Source organism: Delphinapterus leucas, chromosome 5, assembly GCF_059928025.1.
Source record: "Delphinapterus leucas isolate spDelLeu-1000000601 "Yukka" chromosome 5, BTC_Dleu_Yukka2, whole genome shotgun sequence".
NCBI classification, from domain to species: domain Eukaryota; kingdom Metazoa; phylum Chordata; class Mammalia; order Artiodactyla; family Monodontidae; genus Delphinapterus; species Delphinapterus leucas.
In genome coordinates, this window is record NC_143133.1 from 112,335,713 (window position 1) to 112,356,910 (window position 21,198).

Here is a 21,198-nt window from a genome sequence, read left to right on the forward strand (position 1 = left end):
TGGAGACTTCATAGTTTGTTAGAGGTAGAAAAACTTCAGGGTGTCAGCTAAAAACACCAGGAGAGGAAAAAGTCCTTCATAAGGTACACCGGAAGTTTAGGAACAGTTAGAGGCAGGCTTTAGTTTTGGACTTCTGGATAGAAGTCTTGTCCAGTTATTTACTAGACGATTAACAGGGAACTTACTCTTTACACTGAACTTCTTACTAGTAAAATGGGAAGAGTAGTACTTCTCCCAGATTTCCTTTTCATTTAACATTTACATTGTGCTTACATATGCCAAGGGCTGTACCAAATGTTCACTCATCTAATCCTCATAACAACTCCGACCTAGGGTGGATACTGAGGTAGAGAGAGATTAAGTGACTTGCCGATAAGTATACAACCAGGAACCAGTGGGGGGAGGCAGGTGTCTCTCAATGTGACACAGTTAGCTTTAGCAAGTTCCTGGGCTCTGGTCAGCCCTCGGCCTAGGCCTAGCGCGTCTAATCATCTATCAGACGCCATTGATATGGAAATGGCCATTCCCAGGTGTCACACCAGGCAGCTTGGTTTCATTTCTAATTGCAGCTGAATGTAATTAGTTCTCTTTCAGAGTTCAAATATATTCTAGGAAACAGACACTTATTATCTAATGATGAAGATTGACCAATGGGAAATAAACACAAATAAAGCTTCCAGAAGCATCTAAAGCACAGGTGTGCTTTAGAATTTACCATTAGCAACCCCAAATTCAAGCCACTGCTGCACATATGTATTTCAGATCAAATGCTCTACCACTGAAAATTGTGGATACCTTTTCCCTCTGTCAGAGAGAGAAAATTGATCAGGGTGGGTGGGGGGAACGACTTCTTTTGGGAAGCAGTAGTGTGGTGGGTAGCAGCATGGACTTTGCATTTAGACTTCAATTTGAATCCACCCTCTCCCCTTACAAGCCATGTGACAACTTACTTAAACTGCAGCTAAGTGGCCCTGTCGGTGGGTACCTCTCTCTACCTTTCACAGCTTGGTCAGGATGAAATGAGAATACACGTGAATCCATAAGCACAGTGCCTGGCACACAGTAAGCATAAAAAGTAGCTATTTTAATTTCTATTGTTACTATTATTAATACTGTAAAAATTGGCCCTTGAATAACATGGGTTTGAACTGCACAGATCCATATACACGGATTTTTTTCCCACTAAATATGTACTACAGTACTACACGATCCACAGGTGATTGAATCCAAGGATGCAGAACCATGGATATGGAGGGCCGACTATACATTTACACGTGGATTTTCCACTGCATGGAGGGTTTGTGCCTCTAACCTCCGAGTTGTGCATGGGTCAACTGTATTATAGTTTCCTGAAGATCTGTTTAGTGAAAACTTAACATTACAAATTTTGTTTTTATTCTAAAGAAGATGTGCACAAAAGTTATGCTCTATGTTTCACTGTTTCAGCCACATTATGTTTCCAGAATGCATAAAGCCTTTTCATGTGCATTGTTTAATTTAAGCCTCAGCATGACCTTGGAGGGTAAATACCATCGCTCCCCATTTCACAGGTTAGCAAACACAAGCTCAAAGAGGACAAGCAACTGGCCCAAGGTCAAATATACCAAGTGCCAAAATTTTAGTCCAGGCCTTCTCACCTGAGCTTCCGCCCCACCATATTTTAACCTTACAGCTACAGAGAAGTATCTCCTTTAATAGTCCCCATTTGTCCTGATTTTCCTGAAGAACTCCACTCCACATCTACCAGTCAGCAATCAGCATTCTACTGTAAGAGTAGAATGAATGCTACCAGCATGGATCCCTGTTTTTATCCCCCAGTGGCTGATTAATTTATTTCTGCCCTTAAATATCTTGTTGATCAAATTGTCTGATTTAGCTAGAAGCAGCCCCTTCAAGCTGACCTCTGTGTCCCTGTGACATGCTCCCACCAGTTTTCTCTTTTAAAAATAACTCACTGTAAAATCAGCTGTTCTTTTTTCTGTTTAAAAGCTGTTAAGTTTGATGTTTCAAAAGCGTTTACCCACAACTGTTTCCCAACTTGACCATCGTACTTAAATACCTGTCCCGGTACACCACCATACCCTGGAAACACTTTTTAGATGCTCAAAGAAAGGGTACTGTCACAAAAAATACTGCTGAATCTGCTACAGAGCTGGTCAGATGTAATTGTCAGGAATTTATAGGGAAACATACAGGAAAAAACATACAAAGGAATTCCACTCTGTTGTCATATATATGTTTACTTTCAGTTTACAAAAAGCTGCCGAAATACCACTCAAAAAATCATAGGCTGGGGGCTTCCCTGGTGGCGCAGTGGTTAAGAATCCTCCTGCTAGTGCAGGGGACACGGGTTCGAGCCCTGGTCCAGGAAGATCCCACATGCCGTGGAGCAACTAAGCCCGTGCGCCACAACTACTGAGCCTGCGCTCTAGAGCCCGCAAGCCAGAACTAGTGAGCCCCTGCACTGCAACTACTGAAGCCCGTGCACTCTAGAGCCCGTGCTCCGCAACAAGAGAAGCCACCGCATTGAGAAGCCCGCGCACCGCAACGAAGAGGAGCCCCCCACTCGCCACAACTAGAGAAAGCCCGAGCACAGCAACGAAGACCCAACGCAGCTGAAAACAAATAAATTTATATATAAAAAAAAAAGCATAGGCTCTCCTTTTGCCTTCTTCTAACTTAAGATCCCATACAGGAGCAAGTGGGAGGTGGTCAGGTGACGTATGACTACGTAAGCCAGACACTCTCGCTTAGACAGGAAATGGCTTGTTTCATGTGAGAGTGGGGAACTAAGAACAGCAGCATCTCGGGGAGCTGTTTTAGAACTGACGTAGTGATGCAGTAGAACGTAAACCTCATCTTCCATTGTAAGGTCTGCTAAAATGCCAGAGTATAAAAATGTCCATTTAAAGAAGCGGGGGGTGAGCTTCCCTGGTAGCGCAGTGGTTGAGAGTCCGCCTGCCGATGCAGGGGACACTGGTTCCTGCCCCGGTCCGGGAAGATCCCACATGCCGCGGAGCGGCTGGGCCAGTGAGCCATGCATGGCCTCTGAGCCTGCGCGTCCGGAGCCTGTGCTCCGCAACGGGAGAGGCCACAACAGTGAGAGGCCCGCGTACCGCAAAAAAAAAAAAAAGAACCGGGGGAAAAAGTGCCAAACAGTCCTTTGTGGACCTAAATCTCTTTATTTAAACATAGTCTCTGTTTACAGATTCTCATTCTTTTCTCGGGAAGATTACCGTTACTTCTAGTTACACAACCCATGTGGCTCGCAGCACAGCTGTCCCCAGCCCTTCTGGCACCAGGGGCCAGTTTTGTGGAAGACAGTTCTTCCATGGACGGGGGTTAGGGGGATGGTTCAAGCGGTAATGCGAGCGGTGGGGAGCGACGGGTCAGATGAAGCCTCGCTCGCCCGCCCGCTGCTCACCTCCTGCCGCGCGGCCCGGTTCCTAACAGGCCTCGGACCACGGTTCACGGTCCGGGGGTTGGGAACCCCTGCATTGCAGTTTTAGGAAGAGCAGACGGGGTGGAGTGTTACGGGCAGGCTTCGGTGCTAAAGGTCATGGGAATGGAGAAGTCCAGTTGAGGCACTGGTAATTAGGTAAGTGAAATGGGTAAGTGGCAAGTTCAGCGTTACCTCCCCATCTCCCACCCACGGGGAAGAGCTGCTGTTGACACGGTGGAAGCCCAGACCAGACTAAACGCAGGGGAAGCAAGTCTGCATGCAGCCTTTCCAACCAGTCCTGAGACCAGTATCTGAGAGCAACGAATCCCCAGCCAAGCTAGCAAATTAACAAAATTTGGGGGTTTTTTAGTCCTCCCCTTCTCCAGGCCCTCTGCGATTTTTAACACAGTGCTCAGGGTAGCCTCCAGCTGCCCGAAGTCCCCCAGCTCTGCTCTTTAAATTAAATAAATATCCACTCGGTTTCCCCATCTCCTCCCCAAACAAATCTCCTTCTTCCAAATAACAGGGCAGAGGTCTTTTGGCTAATTCATGATTATCAGGCATGATGCTGGGTCTTTCAAGAGAATATTTGCATCTCAAAGTGGAAAAAGACAAGGGGATGGGACCTACATTTTGGGAAAGAAATGCCCAGGCTTTTCCTTGAGGCTTTGAACAGCTAGTACCAAGGAGGCTGAAAGTAAAACCGAGAAAATCAGTCTGAGATCATTACAAAAGCCAACTTCCCCTCCATTTCTCTCAATTTCCGTGTCTGTCAAGAGCCTAGGGCACTACCAACCTGGGGCAAGTCAACTGTGGCTCCCCACCACAATCACACAGAACATTCCCCGACCGACAAGACATCACTGAGGATTTTCCACACGAGGGGATACAAAGCCAAAAAGCAGTACTCACAGGCCTCCGTATTATTTCACCCAAAGCTAGTCTTAGAAGTTATGAGCCAGGCTTTCCCTTTTGATTTGAAACGTTATTTCCACACAATTGCAATCAGTGAACTACTCTATTACAACAAATGTTTTTCTGTGGTTTTCAAAATTGCTTTTCCATCAGCCATGGTTTTGTGTGTGTGTGCTTTGTTTTCAACAGCTGCCAGCCGGCTAGTGTTCCTTCAGCCCTATAAACAAACTAGCAGGGGTAGAGAGAAGGGTGCTGAGCTTTACGTGAATCCAGAAGGTCTGAAAATATCTTCTCTGGCCCACCTAATGTTGCAGAGATAGGAAAGGAATGAAGTGGAGGATCATGGTCAGGAAAGCAAAAGTATGAGCAAGATACTTTGTATAATCTATGGAGTATGGTCTTAAAATTTCAGATTGGAGTAGACCTGGCAATAGAGAAATGCTACCCAGAAACAAATCACAGAATTACGGTCTCCATGTCTGCTTCAACTTATGAAATGTATGTACTTTTACAATTTATGTAAAAGTAACATATAGTAACTGCTAAAACGTACCATGTGCTCATCAATTAATAAATAACACAAAACCAGTTGCCCAAATCATGTACTAGGCACAGTTGCTCGGGGAAACAAAAGATCGGAATAATAAACTTCACATTTTGCCTTGGATTTGAGAAAATGGAATCCACTAAGAGATCTGAGTATAAAATCCCACACATGATTACATTACTTCATCTGTTTCTAATAATATTTGAGATGACACTGATGAAATTATCAAACACAAGCCAAATGCCCAACATAATATTTGGGAAATAAGTTCAACATCTAAACTCCACCTCCACTTGGCTGTCCCTTGAACTCGGACAGAAGCAAAAGTAGTAACCAAATGCTCTTGCACAACAAAACTTCCACATGGACAGGAGAACGGGGCCCTGAGTGGACTATGGAAAAGCAACTGCAAAGTCAGGGGACATTGCCCTCACCCCAAGGATCCCTCCCGCAGGAAGTCTCTGCAAACTGCCTCGGTGGCTCTACCCACCACCCACCCTCAGGCACAAATGTTCTGAACTACCTTTTACAGCTTTCAAAGCCTTCTTCCTTCTTTTCAACGTCATACACATCTCTCTCCCACACCAAAAGCAGGAGAGAACCATCCAGACTAGGATCACAAACTTAAAGTAACTATGCACAGCAGTACGTCGGTATCATCGTGAGTCATGGGACGCATATGTGCTAATTTTCCTCTTAGTCTTGACCTTCCTTTTGAATTTGCTTTCCCTGGCCTACCTTATTAGTTATACTTTCTACTTTACTGTAAGTCTTCTTATAAACCAATTTAAATCCTTTGTACGATGAAATATACTATATACTTATATTACTGAACCACCACACAGGCTGGAACACAATGTCCAGATGCGTTGGAGTCCAGCGAGCTTTTCTGGGGCCACTCTCAGGCTTGTAAGAGTTGGCTGCATCTCCCGTCCACACTTCTATCATTCAATTTAGCACAGTGCTGTACTCACATGCCCATCTTTCTCTGGCAGACCCAGTTGTACATGGGCCCCAGATGTCTGAGTGAAGAGGAATTTAGATGTAGATGATGAACACAGGGTGTGATGGTTAATTTTATGTGTCAACCTGACTGGTCTGAGGGACGCTCAGAGAACTGGTAAAACAATATTTCTGGCTGTGTCTGTGAGGGTATCTCCAGAGGAGATAAGCATTTGAATTGGTAGACTGAGTAAGGAAGATCACCCTCACCACTGTAAGTGGACATCACCCAATTGCTGAGCACCTGAACAGAACAAAAAGGCTGGATCACCTATCTTCTCCTGCCCTCGGATACGGTGCTCCTGCTTCCCAGGCCTTTGGACTAAGACTGGGACTTCCACCATCAGACTTGCTGGTTCTACAGCTTGCAGACAGCAGATCATAGGACCTCTCGGCCTCCATACTCATATGAGCCAGCTCCCATAATAAACCTATAATATATAATAGACTTTTTTAAAAACTCTTTTTTTTTTTTGGCTGGGCTGTGAGGCTTATGGGATCTGAGTTCCCCGACTAGGGATTGAACCCGGCCCCTCAGCAGGGAAAGCGCCAAGTCCTAACCATTGGACCGCCAGGGAAATCCCAATAGTAGACTTATTAATAGGATAATTAATAAATTAATTTAAATTTAGTAGGATCCTATTAAATATATAGGATCTAGGTATAAAATATATATATGTATATATATATAATATATAAGATCTATATATATAATATATATGTGTGTGTATGTATAGATAGATAGATAGATAGATCGATCGATCGATCGATCCTATTGGTTCTGTTGCTCTGGAGAACTCTGACTATAATATACAGGTCATAATGCTTTATTTTAATTTTTATAGTTGATATTGTTGCTAATTAATCCTAAATCTTCAAAACACTTGTCACCATCGTATCCTGGTACCTGGTTTACAGCGTCAGTCACCAGACTCCTAGATACAGCCACTCAGATAAACTTGAAGGAAAAGTCAATACGTCCCCCCACCCATCACCATCCTCCGAATGGATGTAGTAATACAAAGACTTAAAAAAAAAAAGGCACTTTAGTTAGGTAGAGGTTTTTGTCATCCTTGGCTCATGTAAAAACACATTCACAACATGAAGAAACACATTAAAATTTTTTGATTTAAATTTTTAAATATTAATTTTATTAAATCTTGATCCTTGAGTATATGTCCGTCTCATATTCTGTGTGACAATATAAAAGTACTCATAGAGCACCTCTGCTACATGCCAAAACACAATGGTTGTTGAGGAAAAGCACTCAATGTGACTGAGTCGCAGGCTGCACTAGCTGCTTTTTCAGGGAATCACCATTTTTAAAATTCAAATAATGGCAGATTCACATGCAGCTGTAAGAAGTAACAAGAGAAATCCTGCCTACCCTCTTACCCAGTTTCCTCAAATGGTAACATCCTGCAAAACTAGAGACCGTCACCACAATCACGACACTGACACAGCCAAGATACAGAACACTTCCATCAACCCAAGGGTCCCTCCCCAATGTTGCCCTTTTATAGCCACACCTACTCCCCTCCTGCCCCCAGCAACCACCAACTCATTCTCCATTTCTATGATTTTAAGGCCTTCTTCTTAAGGTAAAATTTACCAAGCCAGGAATTACCTGGTGACTGAGGCAGCCAAAGGGGCAAAACTTGCATTCGGTCAACAGGTGAAGAGGATTTTAGGTGTATTTTAAACAGCTGGGAGCCATGCTGTTGAAAATGGAAGAAGCACCAGGAAGTGAACAGCAGGGTATTACTTTAAAGATCAAACTGAAATCTCAGAATTTCAAGCTCAGGATCAATATGGCCTTGCAAGTGGATGAAGTTCAAAGTACAGATGATAATTCTCAGGAACCACGTGAAAAACATTAAAAAAAAAAAAAAGGCCAAATGACAGGAAGTCTCCATGAAGACATTTTAATGGCGGCAGATAGCAACTGAATAGCCTTCTCATACCACACTGAGATGACTGACTTTACCCTGTCAGCATTTGCTTTGGTAAAGAAAAAGAAAACCGCCATTTAACCCAACCACTAATAAGTACCCTGGACTCTAGAGGCTACCAAAAGTCCAAGTAAACAGTCACCTGTTACATCGTCAGCAGGGGCACGGTCTTCAGAAACTGCACACACTTCCTCTTTCCTGTAACTATACACACACTTGCAGAAAAAGAAATTCTTACCACTTTCTACTTTCCCAAAGATGCATTTTTCAGTAATGGCCAAGGTACTTTACTACCTTTCACCAAAAGGAAGGTTCGTCCCTCTCACACTCTCTCCCATCATTGCCTATGATGAGCACAAGTTGTTGCAAAGTGTTTCTGTAACTTTCGGTTTCTTCCCCACCACAATGTTTAGACTCTTTTATTTATAACAAAATTAATGGCACAGGTAAAGAAAAACTACGTTTACTTAAATCCATTAAAATTATTTTTGGTCAAAGAAACAGAGACAGTAAAAGATACCCCAAAGAACAATTATAAAACTTCCACTGGGCCAAACAACAAAGCATTCCTTTCTCCCCTCACTCCTCCACTCCCTTTAAGACACCTTTATCACATGGTATCAGAATGCTAATTTTAATGAATATCAACAGGAAGGGAAATTCTGGAAAGAGCAAGTCAGTTTTATACCCCTAACAAGATGCTAAGTTAAAAATGATGAAGGATTTCAAACTGTAACTCATTAGCATCTCTTTTCAATAAGAGACTTCATCTTGTCGGCTGGACTTGACCTGCCTGGATACCTTAAACCAGTGGTTCTCACACTTCAGCCTGAATCAGAATCACCTGGAGAGTTTGTCCAAACAGATTGCTGGCTCCATCCCCAGAGTTTGATTCAGTAGGTCTGGGGAAGGATCTAACAATATTCGTTTCTACCAAGTTCCCAGGTGATGCTGATGCTGCTAGTCTGAGGACCACACACTTTGAAAACCACTGCTCTAAATCTAGAGACTCCCTCCCAATTTCTGCGGAAGTTTTCTCTAGAGATCCCAAAAGGGGCCTTAGCAGAAAATAACAAGTTTAGGAGACCTATCTTATGCTTAAACTGTTAAATTGCTCTTTGAAATACTTTATCTGAGGTAAAATAGTTACAGAGTTCAGAGAGTAATTCAGTGTTGAGCTGCAGTGTCCGCAGCTTAGACTTCCAGACCCCTTTTTTCCTATTTCACGGAAACAACAACCAGGTGTGCGCCATGCTACATTATAGAAGGAAAATGCCTACTTAACTCTGGGATTGTGAGGGGTTGAGGCCCCACTGCACTTTGATTTAGAGGGGCTTCTCCCCATGAGGTGCAGGGGCTGCTTCACGGTGGTCTCTGGAAGAAGTCCAGTTACTCATTCCCACCATATTTTCACTTCACAATATAAAAAATATAAGGAAAATCCTGATATGCTCAAATTCAACAGATATTGGCCTCACGGTTTTTGAGAACTGGTCTGTGCACGGCTCACCAGATTCCTGGCTAAGGGGGAGGATGGAATGATACTTGTGGAGTCTCAGAATGCCCTGTTTTAGCTGGTTTCCCACCTCCTCCCTATCAAGCCTTTTACACGTAAATTATTAAGAGCAACAAAAGCACCTCAGCGTTAACTTTTAAAAAATCCTTTCCATCTATGTCAGATAGTAACGGCAATGAAATGGACACGAAAGGGAAGATGATGGTTGGAGGACATAAACAAATTGAAAGCTCATCTCTAAACAAACAAACAAAAAGACCATACAGAGAAACTAAAAGAAGTATTTTCATTTAACAGCAAAAATGTATTTAACCATGCTCACTACTAAATGTAGAGATGTTAATAATAAACGTGGTCCTTGCCATCATGGAGCTTGATTTACTATCCTGCAAGGAAGACTAACAGTGGCAAATATAAGTGTGTGAAGAAGATCAGGAAGAAATTCAAATTGCTACTATGGGAGACACAGACAGGCATGCGGGGGGGGGGGCGGGGGGGGAGGTATCAACAAAGGCTTCTCAGCAAAGTTGGCCTCCATTAAGCTTAGGCCTGAAGGATAAAGAAGAGTGAACTAGGCAAAGAGGGAGGAGAAACGAGGTACAGAGGAAGAGTGCACTGAGTGTCCCCATATGACTCAAGCACAAGAAGCATGGAAGGTGGGAAAAGAAGCTGGCGAGGTGGGTGAAGACCAGAACACAGAGCTGTGTGTAAGAGCAATGGGAAGCAGGAAGATTACATGGCCACAGCGCGGATCTTCAAAGAACACTCTCTGTAGTGCACTGGTCCCCAGCCGCCGCAGCGTGAGATGAAATGGAGCAGAGTGGAGGAAGGGGTGGCGGGAGAAAATGTATCCACAGTGTTTTCTCAATACTGAACCTTGGCTGTCTGACACACAGGTCACTTAATTTACAGGGACCTCAGTTTTACCATTTGTGAAGTGGGATTAGAATCTTCCCCGTGTACCTCTTAAAGTTACTATGGGGATCTAAAAACCAAGTACCTAAGCAATCCTGTTTGTACATATTACACACTAAAATTTACATCACAGTGGGTGTGACAAGCAGTAAAGAATGTCTAGATTAGAACAAGGAGAATTCTGCAAGATGGCTGGAAAAAAGCAAGTATAGTCCTAGCCATGAACAACTGTAACAAGATGTAACTTTCAAAAGGATACAATAAAACCCAAACAGTTACCTAGAAATCTAAGAAAAGATGTGCAAGAACTTTATGGAAGAAACTTAAAATACCTAAATAGGGCTTCCCTGGTGGCGCAGTGGTTGAGAGTCCGCCTGCCGATGCAGGGGACGCGGGTTCGTGCCCCGGTCTGGGAAGATCTCACATGCCGCGGAGCGGCTGGGCCCGTGAGCCATGGCCGCTGAGCCTGCGTGTCTGGAGCCTGTGCTCCGCAGCGGGAGAGGCCACGACAGTGAGAGGCCCGCGTACCGCAAAAAAAAAAAAAAAAAAACCTAAATAAATTTAGAAAAATACTGCGCTCAAGAAGAGAACTATGTCAATCCTTCCCCAAATGAAATCAATGAAATTCCAGTAAAATCTCCAGAGGATTTTTCACAGGCCTTGACAAGGTAATCCTAAAGTGTGTAATATAGAAATCACACATCAATGATGTTGAATGAATATAGCAAATTGTAGAAGGTTACTCCAATATCATTATATAATACCTTTAAATATACAAAATTGACAGTACATACTGTCAAGGATTCAAACACATACAGAATTGCTGTATAAAAGCACGCATGGGAATGATGAACTTCAAACTTAACCATCAAATTCAGGACAGTAGTTACTGAAGGCAACTGGGTGGTGGATACAAAGATGTTTATTATATTATTCCCTAGTCCTTAAAAACTCTTCTTCAATATTCCATAAGAAACCAGAATGCCTTTTATTTGAGAGCCATGTTATTACAGGATCTAGCTTAGTAGTTCCCAAACACCAATCCAACAGCTCCCATCAGCCCCACCTGGAGTACCTGTTAAAAACACGGATTACCAGGCTAGGCCAGAATCAGAATTTCCGGGGGGGAGCCACGTGAATCTAATGCACAGCCTCATTTGGGAACCCTTGGTAACCAACAGCTATTAATAACTAATCCACCAACAAAATTGGTTCCAATCTGACAATGAGATATTTAGGGTCTTGAGATTGCCTGATCACTTTCCAATTGATGCAAATGTCTAGAATGCGGACTCTAATTTGAGGGCAAAACCAAGTAAATTTTGAAGTATATCCTTTACTGTGCTTCTCCCCCTGCCCACCGGCCAAGCTCATATATGTAAAAACTAAGAATATCTTATAAAGTAATAGTATCAAATGATTCCACAGCAGAACATAATTCCTTCATATCTTCTACAGGGAATATGCCATAGTGAAATTCCACTGGAGATGATAAAAATTGCTATTTTTAAGGATAAAGTTGCCAAGTCACTGGCAACTGCCCTCAAGTAGGTAGACAGTAATGCCATGCTTCTTTCCTTTCCTGTCCCTCACAATAAAATCATAGCTAAATTTGTCTAGAGAAATGCACAGAGCCAAAGGGAAACATAAAGAATAAATTTAGAAAGAAAACAATTTATTACAAGTTAGAGGTATTAGTACCGGGATAACAGTTTTCACAGCCCTGCTCCTAAGAAATAAGATTAACTAGAGACTATGCTGTTAGAACGTATGACATATCAAGGGCGGACAAATGTAACTTTTCCCCTAATATTTGAAAATTACAACTAAAAACATGGAAAGGAATGATTTTGAGAAACAATACAAATCTGCTAAACGCATCAACATAAAAGGGCTCACTTACCAGGGCTTTCTACTCGCTTATAGTGGTAGGGATTGATGCACACCTCCTTCTGCTTGGAACCAAAAGGAAACTCACAGCATTCCAGTGGTTTTAGTTCATGGTGGCTCTGAAGGTCGGGCCAGCGCCACACACGGCAGTAAATGACGTGAGGCAGCCCCTTCCGGTGGGAAACTTGCAGCCTGCCGTCCAGGGAGCGGGGAATGGTGACACAGTTACTGGGCTGCCCCGGACAGCTCAAGGCCTTTTCCAGTTCCTCCATGGCACCTTTCTTTTTCTTCAGTTTTTTCACCAAAGCGTCAACAGCTTTCTCTGCCCATTTTTCTTCTTCATCACCCTGTTTCCACCCAAGAAGTCTCTTCACAGCTGGACTTGTGAAGGAAAACAAACTTGTCACGTTCATGATGGCACCACGTACACTCCTTGTGGATGGAGAAAGAAAGACGTCCCCAAATGTGAAAGAAGAGCAGAAGAGGTTTCACTTTATTTACATAGGATTCTCCTTAGCTTCTTCGTGCTGAGGTCCTGAAAAGTAGAAATCACCATTCCTAGTGTTTTCAAAAGTAACCCAAAGTCAGCACCTAGAAAAGAAAAAAGGGAAAAAGATGTTTAAAATCACCTCTAGCACAAAATCACAATTTATTAAACAATTACCATGGGCCAGATACTATTTTAAGCACTTTTATGTATTACAGTATGCTATGGGCTGAATTATGTCCCCCCCTAAAACTAACGTTGAAGCCCTCACCCCCAGTGTGACTGTATTTGGATATGGGGCCTCTAAGGAAGTAATTAACATTAAATGAGGATGGGGCCCTGATCTAATTGGATTGGTGGCCTTATAAGAAGAAGGGAGAGATTTCTCTCTCCCTCCCTACATGTGCACCCACTGAGGAAAGGCCTTCTTCATAGAGAGAAGGCAGCTGTCTGCAAACCTGGAAGAGAGCCCTCACCAGAAACCAAACTGGCCGGAGCCTTCATCTTGGACTTCCTAGCCTCCAGAACTGTGAGAAATACATTTTTACTGTTTAAGCCACTCAGTCAGTGGTATTTTGTTATGGCAGCCCAAGCAGACTAACACAGTATTTAATCCTTTAAATAATTCTTTCAACTAGGTAGTACCATCATTGCCATTTTATAGATGAATAAACTGAGATGCAGCTTTAAAAAGGAGTATGTTACTGTTTACATGAGTTCTGAGATAGAAGCAACAGACCCCTTAGTGCAAAAAAAGTTCAAGTTCTCAACAGATATTGTGATGTTTTATATTTAGATTCATTTATAGGCTCTAAGATATATATTTCAAAATACATCTCAATCAACAAAAACTGAAAGCAAAAGGAAAAAATAAAAATGCAATAGTCTTAACATCTATTTTGGTCTGTTCCTCAAGTATGTCTTACGCTATAAAAAAGGTAGTTATATTTACACTATGTAAATGTAGCAACATTTTAGGGTATTTATTCAGTAAACCAGTAAACAAGCCTATGCCTATGGGCTATCAGGCAAGTAAGGTAGGAAATTTACCCCCTACTTTTTCAAATTTGCTTTTTATTTACATGAAAGGAATGAAGCACGTGAACACATACTGTACCAAATACTTTTGTCAAGTTGTCTCATTTAAACTTTCTAGTTACTCTTCACCAGATAAAAACACAAACAGTGAAAAAGATTAAAGATGATAACTTTGTACCAAGTCTGGATAAGATTCAGTAGCAGGTATCAAACCAACCTCCTCCCCAAAGTAACTATAAAAGCTGAATAAAATACAAATGAACAAATCAGGGGGAAAACCCCCCAACTTTTTAAATGTATCAAAGAGCAACCAAAGTACGCAGGACATGAGGGGCCAAGATGCTGGAGAGATGTGAAAAGCAATGAAATAATAAGCTGAACACTCTTCATTGCTTTTCTTCTCAAGGCATTTAGTTGCCAATGCCTGTGCTGTGAGTAGCCAAGCAGAAAGAGGCTAAAGAACCAAACAGAGATTTCAGTAGTCTCATAGTGCTGAGGAGACGAAAAAAAAAGAAAAAAGAAAAATGGAGTTGAGGGCCTGGTAAACATACCAGACTTTCAGTTGAGACCTCTGAAGAGGTATGCCCTAGTGTGCAAGGGTAAAACTGAAATGGACCAGTGTTTACAAACACTGAAACACAGCCTAGAATCATCTTAATAGAATCGTCTTAATACTAGACTGGAACAAGATGATGGGAAAAGAGGAGAGAAAAACTGTGAGAGAGGAAATATTTGTAGATACTGGCCAAAGATATTCCAAAAGTGACAACAGATGTCTAGCCACAGATTCATGAAGGCCTACAAATCCAAAGAAGGAGAGATGGAAAGGTATCCACAAGTTTTAATGCGTCATATCACAGTATAATTGCTGAAACCCTACCACAAAAGTCTTTAAAAAGACACAATACTTTCAAAATGAGTACAATAAGGCTGACAGCTGACATTTCAACAGAAACAATGGAAACCAGATGACAGTGAAATGACATCTTTAGCCTACAAATAAAAAGCTGGAAACTCAGAATTCTATACTTAGTGGAGAAAAATCATTCAAAATGACTGTGAAATAAATATGCTCTCCAACAAACAAAATCTGAGAGAACTGGCTTCCAGAAGGAATTTTCAGGCACAAGGGAAAAGCAAGGAACTGCAGGAAAGAACGAAGAGCTCCAAAAGGGTACTGACTTTACAGAACAATTATAGGAATGTCCTGTGGTGTTTAAAATACAGAATTAAATGCATAACAAATAAAGCAGAAGGGGTAAATGAAGTCAGATTTCTAAGGTCCTTGTCTACCCAGGTTGTGGTAAAGCATTAAAGTATTGTTGATATGTTATGAATTCATGTCATAATAAAGCAACAACTGAAAGAATTTAAAAACCATAAAAAGGTAATAGAGGAGTTAAAAATATGGAATTATTTTTTAAAATATGTTTAATCCAAAATAACTTAAGAAAAAGGAAAAAAGAGCACATAATAGATGGGAAAAATAGAAAACAGTAAGATTCACAGCTAATCCTCAAAGTCTCAAGAATTACTTAAATATCAAGAGACTAAATTTGCCAAGCAAAAGACTGGGGTAGGGGTGGAGACACCACTTAACTATACTGTACTTATAAGAGACACATATCGTCGAATATAAAGACAGAGAATGGCCAAAAGAAAAAAAAATATGGAAAGAAATATACTATTCATATTCTAACCAAAAAAGCTCACACAGCTATCATATCAGGCAAAAGAAGCTGTAAAGTAAGAAGCATCACCAAGGATAAAAGAGGGACATTTCATAATGTTAAAAGAGTTGATCCACCACAAATACATCACGGTCCCAATTTTTTATCCAAGTAATCACAGTTTTAAAACACATAAAGCAGAAACTGACAGAATTAAAATGACTAACAATCTTAGTGGGAGATTAACACAGTAAATGACTAAACAAGTAAACAGAAATCAACAGATATAGAAGATTAACAGCATGTTTAAAAACTTGACTCAATTCGTGTATGCACCCAACAACTATAACATACGTAATACTTTCAAAAACACATGGAATGCTTATCCAAACTGACCATATAATGAGCCATTAAGCAAATCTCAACACATATCAAAGGAATAAAACCATACAGAATATGTCCTTTGATCATAATATAACTAAGAATAAATGCCAAAAGTATTGTTATTGAAAATAATTACACTTTTAAATAATGCATGGGTCAAAAAAGAAACTACAGGAGAAATTAGAAAATATTTTAAACTGAATGATTATAAAAATATGACACATCAAAACTTGTAAGATGTAGCTCAATCCATGCTTAGCAGGAAATGGGTTGTCTTAAATGCATATATTAGAAAAGAAAAAAAGCTGAAAACTAATTTTCTATGTATCTGTCAAAAGAAAAAAAAAGGAACAGCAAATTAAACCTAAAGACAGTAAAAGGAAATGAGAGCAAAAATTAAATATATATATACAAGAGAGAAAACCTATAAAATCAAAGTTGGCTCTTTGAAAATACGAATAAAGTCAGATATTCCTCTAAAAAAACCTATAAATCAATAAAAGAGAAGGCGCAAATTACCAATAACAGGAATAAAAGGGGGAAATCATTACTGATCCTCAGAACTCAAAGGGATAATAATTATGAACAGCTATCATAGCAAACTGTGCGTGTCTATAGCTACTTTGTGGTATAGACATACAGCTGTGCATGTCTATAGCTACTTCTTCACTAGAGGAAAATGACTCAGGAATTCTATCTTACTGTCTTCCTAACTTTGGAACCTAGCCCTGTAGCTGGCACATATCAGAGTCTCAATAAATGTTTGATGAATGATTTAGCTCCCTGAAGGAATCAGAAGGCCAAGTGTGGAGCTTTACTTATTCAACAGGCTGTAGCGGGTCCGTTGTTTCCTTTTGTAAAGTAAAGAGTTTTACCAGTGCTTTGAAGCTGGCGTTACTTTCGTTGAACAGAAAAAGAGAAAATAAAACTATGCTACCATCAAAAGTCACACTTGGTCAGAGTGTACCTCCTGAAATGATCATTTACTTTTAACTAAAGGTTAATTGTGCCAAAGAACAAGAAAGACAACTTCTTTTCCTTGTCCTCTAGCAACAATTTATACAAGGAATACATTTCTTCTTATTCTGTATGTCCTTTTCTTCAACTCCAAAAACTGCTTTTTTATATTTTGGTCAATGGTTTTCAAATAGAGGGGGTGAGTTTATATCAAAATCACCTGGGGCTGTTTCAAACTCTAGCACTGATGGGTTTGTTATAGAAGGTTAAGTATGTGGGGAGTTGGGGAGATTAAGGACCACCATTGCAGACCTTTGCTTTAGCTGCTCAAAGTGACATTCATTCAGCAAAGCTGCACTGAGTGCCTGCTAAGTACCTACGGTATCCACAGAGGATGGAAGCAAAGATGTCTCCATCCTGAAGAGCCAGTGTGTAAACAGTGAACTCTCTTGAAGCAAACTGGTTCCCCTGCACGCCAAGCTAAAGGACTGCTGTACTGCAGAGTCTTGGGCCAAGTGCAGACCTCAGCAGGAAGGAATGCCAGGACTGTAGCAAGGTGAACCCTGAGTGCAGGACTAGAAGAGGCGGCCCATGTACCATGCATTTGCCCACCCTGAACCAACAATAACAGTGTGCAAAAGCTATACGACAGGTATAAACGATAACGAATAAAAGCAGAAAAGGAGAGAACAGTTAATTCCAGGGATTTCAGGAAGTTTTCCCAAAGAAGAACTATCAGACAAGCATTAAACGATGAGTAGAATTTTGCAAAACAACAGAGCTAATATTCTGAGTGATCGTTACTTGATAGACACTGTTCCAAGCACTTTATATCTACTAACTAGTTTAATCTTTGTGACAAACCCTCTTTAGTGAACACTCTTATTTTCCTCATTTTACAGGTAAGGAAAGTGAAATATACAATAGAAAAGTTAAATAACTTGTCCGAGGTTTCATGCGCACAGTTGTAAGTGGTGGGGCCGGAGTGAACCTATGTTGTTTGGCTCTAGAGCCTCAACTTTTAAACCACTTTTGTAAATTACTTGTTCTCACCAACATCAGAGAAATGCTAGGGTTCACGGTTGCTGTAGACGATACAAGGCTGATAAAGGCAGGGCAAGACTGTGAAGGGCCTGTCACACATCGTATCCTGTGGACAAATGGAAGGCTTTAAATCAGGGCATCAGTGTGATTAGATTTATGTTTTAGAAAGACAGCTAAGGTGATATCCTCGATACAAAAGGCTTCTCCGCACAGGGAACAAAAAATGAAAAAAAAACCCTACGTTCTCCAAACACCACAGGGCCAGTTGGGGGTTCTGATGCCACTAAAAACTTTAAAGTGACAAGATCACAAACTCTTGCATATAAATGTGCATATGAAACAAAATACAGGCTGATGACTGATTTTTGCCTACTTGAGTTAAGCATTTTTTTATATTCAAGTCAAACAAGTAACCTACCTCCCATCAGGAACTCAAACGTGTCCATGACACTATGGCCTTGGCAAGGCAACTCATTCTTTTTCTGCCCCTTTTGGTACTTCCTGCTTTAGTTTATGTCAAAAGCTAAGTGGCGTTATCAGTTTAAAGTACAAAATAAAAACATGAGTCAGCAAACAGAGATTTCCTTCCCTCTTCTCCAAATACAAACATTTCAAAATGACAAAGAAGCAAAAGCATTTATCTGGTAAAGAACCCCCTAGAAGCCTTAAAAAATAGGAAGATCTTTGTTCCGGCAACTTCACTTCTAGAAATTTACTCTAAGGAAACACTCTGCACTGGAAAGGTAAAAAAGTTTTTGCATAATGATTTTCATTAGAGCATTCTTTATTATAAGGAAAAAAAGAAGTATCTAAAAGTTGGAAAATAAGTAAGATGTAGTATAATCCACTCAACGGGATATTATGTAACCCTTAAAAAATTATGTTCATAAAAATAACTGGGAAAACACCTTAAGCAGAATGTAAAATGGTATATACAGCATGAACAACTATGTAAATATACCAAAATAACGGTATACATAACATGAACAACTATGTAAATATACCAAAGCATGTAACGGTGGCTGGGTCTGGAAGGGTAATAATCTCTCTCTCTCTCCCCTACTTGTTAAAACTTTTAAAACATTCTTTAATAAAAAACTGTTACTTTGAAAATTTTTAAAAGCCCCTATACACAAATATTTGTAAATTACACACAAAAAAACAAAACAAATCAAAACCTCAATTCATTAACTCAAGACACATACAAAGTCTACTTATAAATCAGGTTGCATTTACAATGGGACCCGATTTGGGAAGTAATAAAAATGCAGTTTAGGGCTTCCCTGGTGGCGCAGTGGTTGAGAGTCCGCCTGCCGATGCAGGGGACACGGGTTCGTGCCCCGGTCCGGGAAGATCCCACATGCCGCGGAGCGGCTGGGCCCGTGAGCCATGGCCGCTGAGCCTGCGCGTCCGGAGCCTGTGCTCCGGAACGGGAGAGGCCACAACAGTGAGATGCCCGCGTACCACAAAAAAAAAAAAAAAAATGCAGGTTAAAACAGGGTTCTAAAGTCAGGCCCTTTCCCTATGGAGTCTCGCCCACGGGAAGGATTTCTATTAGCAATGCCGGAACCAAATGAGAAGAATACTTATAATGCTCCTTTCAGCATGGCTCTTGAATTCTGCAGCTTATGTGGTATTCCTTAATGTTAAAAGGAAAAAAGGAAGAAGTTGTAAAATACCTTTAACTGCTGTGAGACTCGCTCTATACTGAAAGAAAACCTCATTAGCCAATTGCACAACAACGGCATTTTCTTCATCTTCATCTAGCAAAGAAACATGTAATTATCCAACTGTGTGAATATCAACAAAATACACTCTCTGCCATGCCTCAGATCCCAGATTCCCAATGAAAGTTTTAAAAGGAAATTATTCTAATTTGTATCTGAAGCACAATAAAAAGGCGGGAGGGGGGAGTTGCCAAGTGCTACAAACCAAGTACCTTTAACAGAAGGAGGAGGAGAGGAGACAGACAATGGCCAGTCGCCCTCTACAGCTTCAGACCAGTGCTGTTACAGTTCCTGCACTGGCACGCAATTCAGTGAACTAGACAAAACGACTGATTCCTTTAAATACTGAGGGAATAATGAAATGATTCAATAAAATCAGCATGAAATACAGGCTCCAAAAAAGTGACTGGGGGGAAAAACATCAAAGACTCCCTGCTAGTACCTTAAAAAAAAAAGGAGATAAATGGTCTACCGTCAATGAAGCAAGCAACTCTCCCCCACCCCCGACTTCTTGTTCTTTGGTTCATTACTGTCTTAACTCTAATGGTAAAACATCAAGGCATAAAGATCAAAAGAATCAAGGAACTAAACGCAGGGGTATTGATTAACTTCGCTTTGGAACTGAGTAACCATTGGATGTGTTACTTAAGAAAAACGAAAACTTTACAAAAATTATCTTTCTGTAAAAAACTGCCTGATCCATTTTGCGGGGGAAACAAGTATTTCCAAGTAACTAAATAAACTGTATGCATATTTCCTGACTTACACCACTAGCTCTTCTTAAACAGATGATCTTGTGAAGAAACAGAAAAAGTAAGACTCTAGCTCCTAAAGAAGAGCTACTGTGCGGCTTTAGAGAAATCACGAGCACACTATATGATTTCTGTAGTTCGGTAGTTGTATCTAAATTATTTCACCAAATGCCTCACCAGAATGCCATGGAGGTGTAAAGTACATCAGAGGTGTGTTGTATAAAGTGACTGGCGGCAATATTAATTAGTTCTGTGGAAAGGTATGTGTCATCTAGCCTAACATCCGATTTCAGATAGGATTCAAGGCCTGATGAGAACTCTTGCCTCCCCCGAGATGCTTAGCTAAATTAAAACATCAAAAAGAGTCAGAAACTTAACATACCAGGGGAAACAGGGGAAAAAAAGAGTTAAAATTTGCTATGCAAGTATAATGCCATCACAAGGAAAATAAAAACGGAGATGGGTTTTCTCCAGCTATTTCAGTCTCAGAAAATATCCCAAAGCAACGATGGTCTGTGATTCTGTGATGTCGTTTCAACAAATAACCTGTTCAAATGTTTCTATTCCCCGGTTACTGCAATTAGGAACTCATTTGGCTTTGAGATACTTGTCTTGAAGGAGAAAACAGGTGAAGTCCCTCTGCATTTCCTTTTCCTGTTTTAAACTAGCAGTTAGCCCTGGACCTTCACTCAACGTTTCTCAATTTCAAACGAGTCAAATGTAGCTAAATAAAGCTCACCACTAGCCAAAACAAAGGGGAAAAAAAAAATCCTAGAACAAGAAGGAAGTGAGGATGAATAAAGCCTCTCTCCATTTCTTTTACAGACTTGAAAGCGCTTTTTAAACTACCTACTTCTTTGCTGAGAAGTTGGGCTAACAGGAACTCTCCTCTGATTGAGTCCTCAGAAAAAGAAAATATATTTAAACCAAGTCCCTACACAAGACAGCGATACGAAGATC

General features: G+C 40.8%; 1 protein-coding gene across 6 annotated transcripts in view; it reads right to left on the reverse strand.

Moving 5' to 3' along the window:
- Positions 1-21,198, reverse strand: part of SMAD1 (SMAD family member 1) — a 77,680-nt gene that overhangs the window by 34,684 nt on the left and 21,798 nt on the right. For 5 of the 6 annotated variants that reach the window (XM_022599611.3, XM_022599612.3, XM_089912405.1 and 2 more), the window contains one exon: positions 12,193-12,770. In XM_022599611.3, coding sequence (XP_022455319.1) covers positions 12,193-12,592 — 400 coding nt within the window. In that variant the 5' untranslated portion in view covers positions 12,593-12,770. Of the gene's footprint in view, positions 1-12,192; positions 12,771-17,768; positions 17,866-21,198 lie in introns of all 6 variants that reach the window. The other variant, XM_089912406.1, reaches the window with a different exon arrangement.